We start from the raw sequence: 6,372 nt of genomic DNA on the forward strand, positions 1-6,372 counted from the left end.
CAGTTGTGACGATTTTCTACAGGTGCTATGCGATAAGAGTGGGGAGAAGCTGTTGCTTCTGGCTGAGGGTTTACTTAAGAAGCACATTGCCTCTCATAGTATGCACGAGCCAGAAGGTAAAATTACTTTTCCACCAATTTCTTCTCTTGTACAAGTTGTGGAACTATTTCAGATTTCTTCAGCCTTCCTTCTACTTGTATCTTCAGCTCTCATGGTGTATATCTCGTTGCTGGAACAACAATCCAAATACAATGATGCTTTAGAAGTCCTTTCTGGAGATTTGGGATCTCTTTTGATGATTGAAGTCGACAAACTACGGATACAGGTAGGTTGTACGGCTTTTTGGCCGGAAAGACCACTAAACTTCATGCTTTTTGTATTATATTCTCCGTAGACCACATAAATTGTACATTTTCCCTAGTTTTAGGTTGGACGTATCGATATACATATATTTTTTATTCGGAGTCTGTTGCTGTATGCTCACACAAACGCTCTCACTTTAAGCTGACAGGGTAGACTCCTTGCTAGGGCAAACGACTATTCTGCCGCTGTTGATGTCTATAAAAAAATCTTAGAATTGAGGTATGTTTTCATGGCATGAGCATCTCAAACCTCAAGTGTTTTTGGAGTTAGGAATGTTTCCAATATGATTTCCGATTGGTTACTTAATTGCTTATATATCTCAGGCCTGTGCATATCATGCCAGTATGCTAATATTGAATTTCTCTTCACTTGGCAGTCCAGATGATTGGGAGTGTTTCCTGCACTATCTCGGCTGTCTGCTTGAAGATGACAGCATCTGGAAATACTTTGACAATATTGATCAAATTCATCCAACAAAGCACATAGAATGCAAATTTTCTCACCTTACGGAAGAAATGGTGATCATATTACCCACTTGCCTGGCTTAATGTATCAATTCGTCGTTTGCTTTTCTCTGCATTTCTGACTTATGTGTAATCTGTTTCCTTTCCACCATGCAGTTTGATTCTCGTATATCAAGTGCTTCAGATTTGGTGCTAAAATTACAGATTGACACTGAGAATAGTAATTTAAGGGGTCCGTACTTGGCAGAACTTGAAATTGAGAAGAGAAAGTTCTTATTTGGGAAGAAGAACGAAAACAAGTTACNTGGCATGAGCATCTCAAACCTCAAGTGTTTTTGGAGTTAGGAATGTTTCCAATATGATTTCCGATTGGTTACTTAATTGCTTATATATCTCAGGCCTGTGCATATCATGCCAGTATGCTAATATTGAATTTCTCTTCACTTGGCAGTCCAGATGATTGGGAGTGTTTCCTGCACTATCTCGGCTGTCTGCTTGAAGATGACAGCATCTGGAAATACTTTGACAATATTGATCAAATTCATCCAACAAAGCACATAGAATGCAAATTTTCTCACCTTACGGAAGAAATGGTGATCATATTACCCACTTGCCTGGCTTAATGTATCAATTCGTCGTTTGCTTTTCTCTGCATTTCTGACTTATGTGTAATCTGTTTTCCTTTCCACCATGCAGTTTGATTCTCGTATATCAAGTGCTTCAGATTTGGTGCTAAAATTACAGATTGACACTGAGAATAGTAATTTAAGGGGTCCGTACTTGGCAGAACTTGAAATTGAGAAGAGAAAGTTCTTATTTGGGAAGAAGAACGAAAACAAGTTACTAGAATCGTTACTGCAATATTTTCATAAGTATGAAACCCTTTGGAGTTGATCTTGTTTTTTTATCAATAAAGCATACTGATTCTTATATCCCTCTGATTTTGTGTCGCTTTGCATGCAGATTTGGTCATTTAGCGTGCTATGCCTCCGATGTTGAAGCATACCTAGATGTATTATCCCCAGATAAAAAGATAGAATTTGTGGGAATGTTAGTGAAAAATTCCGACTCCTTTTCTGAATCGGGAACCAAAGTGCTTGGTCAAACAACAACTATTCTCAAAATCCAAGAACTGACGGCAAACATTTTTGAGCTCCCTATTGACGGTGTGTTCTCTTACCTTACATACTTTTTTATGAAAATTCCTTGTTGTATCTGCTTATCAAACTAACTTTCGAATCTACAAGCCATGTTTCTCTTTTGTGATAACCTCTTTGAATGTGTTCATCTAAATCTATTTCCAATATGATTTTTCCCTCTTATATCTAGAAATTGAAGCCTCTGCTGTCAAACTGGCAAAGTTATACTGCCAAAATCTTTCTCTTTCTAAGGACTTGGACCCTCAAGAGAGCATGTTTGGGGAAGAACTTTTATCTTTGATTAGCAATATGTTGGTCCAGGTACTTTTTTTTGTGTTCAATACACTCGCTTTCCTTGTACTCCGTAAAGGATTGTTATATATTAATTAACCTTACTATTGGTTCCAGCTATACTGGAGAACTCGAAATTTTGGCTATCTTGCTGAAGCTATCATGGTTCTTGAGCTTGGCTTGACCATCAGAGGGTCAGTACCATATTTTTTCCCTGCTGCTTTTGTTTTAAATGCCAAAGGATTTAACATGGCTTTAATAGGTCTCCATTTGATATTAACTTTTGTTTCCTCAGACATGTCTGGCAGTACAAGATCTTGCTGTTACACATATATTCATATGTTGGTGCTCTTCCGCTTGCATTTGAACGGTATTCATAGCTCTCAGCTTTATTTGTTTTTCCCTGGAAACAGAAAACCCTTATTCAGCTCGTTTTACTGAACCACCTGTTTATCGTCTGATAGGTATAAAGCTCTTGATGTGAAGAACATCTTGACGGAAACAGTTTCACACCATATTCTACGTCAAATGTTGGAATCTCCCATGTGGGTGGACTTAAGTAACCTCCTAAAAGACTATCTCAAGTTTATGGATGATCATTTGAGAGAATCTGCAGACCTTACATTTCTTGCTTACCGCCATAGAAATTACTCAAAAGTAAACAATTTGATTTGTCTTCCAGAATTGTCATTACCGTATATTCCTGTGGGCAACCGGTTCCTTTCGTGACTTATCTGGATTTCCTAATCTCAGGTTATCGAATTTGTCCTATTCAAACAACGATTGCAGCACTCAAACCAATACCATGCTGCAAGGGTTGAAGCGTCTGTCTTGCAATTGAAGCAGAACGCAGACAGCATCGAGGAAGAAGAGGTAATTCATTCAAGTTCTTATCATGTAAATTACCATATGTCCTTTTACTTGATCCCTCATGTATCTAACGTTGCCTGTATTTTTGTTGTCTAGCGTGTTCTTAAAAACCTGAAATCTGGAGTTCAACTTGTGGAGCTCTCGAATGAAATTGGATCCAGGACACTGAGGTTCAATGAAGATATAGAAACACGTCCATGGTGGACACCTTGTCCTGAGAAAAACTATCTACTAGGTCAGTATATCCTTCACATTAGTTGTTGTTTATGATTTTGGTGTTATTCTTAATATCAATCATCATGTGTAGGTCCGTTTGAAGAAATTTCTTACTGTCCCAAAGAGAATGAGGTACGTTTGTCTATATCCATACATTTTTTCTTGGGGAGGGATGCAATCTAATACTGATTGTATTTGTTGGTTGTGTATAGAAAAAAGATCGTGAAGAAAATATGAAACTAGCCATCCAGAGAAAATCCCTTCTACCTCGGATGATATATCTCTCTATTCAGTGCACGTCAACTGCATTAAAGGAGTGTGTTGAAACCAATGGGTCTAAGGGTGACACCAAAATCAGTGGAGAACTTAAGTGTTTGCTGGAGGAATACACAAAAATGTTGGGGTGTTCTGTCAGTGACGCTGTAGAAATTATCACAGAGATCTCAAAGGGTGCAAGGACTTCTGAGGTTAGATTTTCTAGTCCTATCTCCTTCCGCCTGCACTCATTTTAACTGGTCTTATTGTTAGCAAGTAGTAACCTTGTTGGAACATCTCTGTAGAGCCTTGGTTCAAATTTGGTGGACTGGTTTAATTTTGCGGTATTTTGGAATGGTTGGAGCCTAAGTTCCCACGAGCATTGGCATGTGTTGAACTCCCTGTTCGAGAGGCTTATTCTGGATAGAATCCGATCAATGGGATCTTCAGACATGAGTTCTTGCTATTCTGATGTCCAGGTCTTGGTTCAGATCATCACTGAACCGCTGGCGTGGCACAGTCTTATTATACAGGCCTGCACCCGTTCGTCTCTCCCATCTGGGAAAAAGAAGAAGAAAAATCAACATTCAGACCAAATATCTTCCTCCCCGATGTCACAAACAATCAAAGATTCTATACAGTCATTATGCAGCACCATACAAGAAGTTTCTAACTGGATACAGAATCAACTGGACAATCCAGAAGATGATCAAGTGGAGAGGTTTCTGTCAACTCTGAAGAGAGCAGTAGGCGAAGCAGGAGGACCGGGACAGATTCTTGGGGTTCTAGAGAGTGTCATCGCATCCAGCGAAGAATCAGAGGTTGGAAATCGCATCTTTGATGCACTGAAGTCGTGGAACACGGCAGATACTGCACGTAAAACAGTCATGGCACAACAAAGAGTCTTCCGTGAGTTTCTCCAGATCTGTGAATCTAAGAGAAAGCAACTTGAAACGGTCAAACAACAGATGTCCCATGTTTGATCTTGAATTATATAATAACAACACTTGAGAGAATGATCACTGCTTTTCTTGGCTATTTCATTTCGGGAATACATTCATGACAGGAACAGAGATTGATTGATGTTTAAATACATTTTGAAAGGAAAAAACAATTGAAACAGGATTAGCTAAGCTAATTAAGCTGCTTCTGTATTGGAATTTTATTAACTCGTCTATCGATTTGGATACAAAATAAAAAGCAAAACCATCCCAATAATGCAGATTCTACAAACTCGTTTTTAATCAAATGAAGAAGAAATGGTACTAACTAACTAAATCAATTGTGAAAGTGAGACCAAGGGGACACTAAACTCTTGTAATCAAACTTGCCGTTCAAGAAACCATCACCACCCTTCTGGTTCCTCACTTGTTGCTGCACTACCAAGACCGAACCCTCCGAGGCAAAAACACTCCCAGCCACGGTGTCTCCGATTACTCCAAGCTGGTGGTCCTCGCTCCACGTAGAAAGCCCTTCCAGAATCTTTGGATTGATCCCTTCTCTCCTCCCGGTTATCCACAGATCGTAGTCATTGACGTTCATTGCTTGAATCGCAGCCAACGTCTCAGCACCGTTCTTGACAACAACCTCCTTGTAACTAACCCTGTCGTTGCTCTCGTTCTTGACCCAGAACCACGTCACCACCCCATCGTCTAGCTTCTTCTCCCTCTCGTCCTCTCCTTCGTGGTTGTACGCCAAGAACCTAACCACAGTCATGGTTATGTCCGGGTTCTCCGTCATCCTATCTGCCAGATGCAGAGCTTCTCTGTTATCAGCTCCTCCTAAAAACAGAACCACGAAACGGTATGGTTCTTGCCTCCTATGTTGTAGGTCCATGGATGACCGAGCCACAGCGTTTTTAAGTCTTCCCTTCTCGTAATAGATACAGACGGAGCAGGGTGTGTGTGCCAAGACGTCTGCGTTTACAGTTAGCATGCCGGAGTCACGTAGCTCGGTAAGGGCTGCGTCTTGAAGACGCTCTTTCTGATAAGGTAAGAGAATAAAAGCTGTTTTCTTGTTCAAGGCAAGCTCGCAAATATCTTGATACATGTGACGCTTTGGAGCATAGGCGGTGTAGTCACGCAACGTCACACACTCGTTTCTTTTCTTTTGGTAGAGCTTAAAGGCGCTCTGCACTTGGTCTATTCGCTTGCTCCTCGTACGCGCAGACTCTTCCTCTTCCATCTCGTATTCTTCCTCCTCCTCCTCCTTCCTTCGCTTCTCGTTTTCAAAAAACAACGGCTGTGCACGCCCCGCCAGTTCCATCAGCTGAATTGCGAATATAGACAAGGGACTAGTTTTAGTGGGATAGGCGAAGTCGAGAAAGGTGACCAAGCCAGAGAAGGTTTCGTGGTCGGAGACTGCAAGTACCAGTCCCATCTCGGTGTGCTGAGGAGTGTGCTGAATTGTGCGGTGTTTGCTACTTCTATAAGGCCGAGTGGGATCGTATAGGAAGCTGATGATTGGCGCTGTTACACCCGTGACAACAATTGCATACAAAACCATGACAGTATAACCCGGTAACCCTACCATACGTTTGTCTATCCAATGCAAGTAGAGCAAAATTTCGATCTGACCTCTCAAGTTCATCATTAAGCCAAGCGTGAGACTGTCCCTGGTGGGGACTTTAAAGAAGAGAGCAGCGGCAGTGGAGGAGATGAACTTGGTAACGAATCCGACGATGCTCATGTAGACGAGAGGAGAGACCTGTTTGGGCCAAGTCTCGTCGGTAAGTAAGTAGACATTGGTTTTTTGTCCCACCAAAGCAAAGGCGA

The 6,372-nt window shown here is 41.1% G+C and overlaps 1 protein-coding gene and 1 pseudogene across 1 annotated transcript in view; one reads left to right on the forward strand and one right to left on the reverse strand.

The window, feature by feature from the left end:
• Positions 1-4,763, forward strand: part of LOC104761943 — a 7,016-nt pseudogene extending 2,253 nt beyond the window's left edge.
• The window catches only part of LOC104763558 (cation/H(+) antiporter 25), a gene marked incomplete at its 5' end in the record, with an annotated part of 4,010 nt that continues 2,514 nt past the window's right edge, over positions 4,877-6,372 (reverse strand). Inside the window, one exon of the mRNA XM_010486917.1 lies at positions 4,877-6,367. Coding sequence (XP_010485219.1) covers positions 4,877-6,367 — 1,491 coding nt within the window. The remainder of the gene's footprint in view (positions 6,368-6,372) is intronic.

Source organism: Camelina sativa, chromosome 18, assembly GCF_000633955.1.
Source record: "Camelina sativa cultivar DH55 chromosome 18, Cs, whole genome shotgun sequence".
Taxonomy (NCBI): Eukaryota; Viridiplantae; Streptophyta; class Magnoliopsida; order Brassicales; family Brassicaceae; genus Camelina; species Camelina sativa.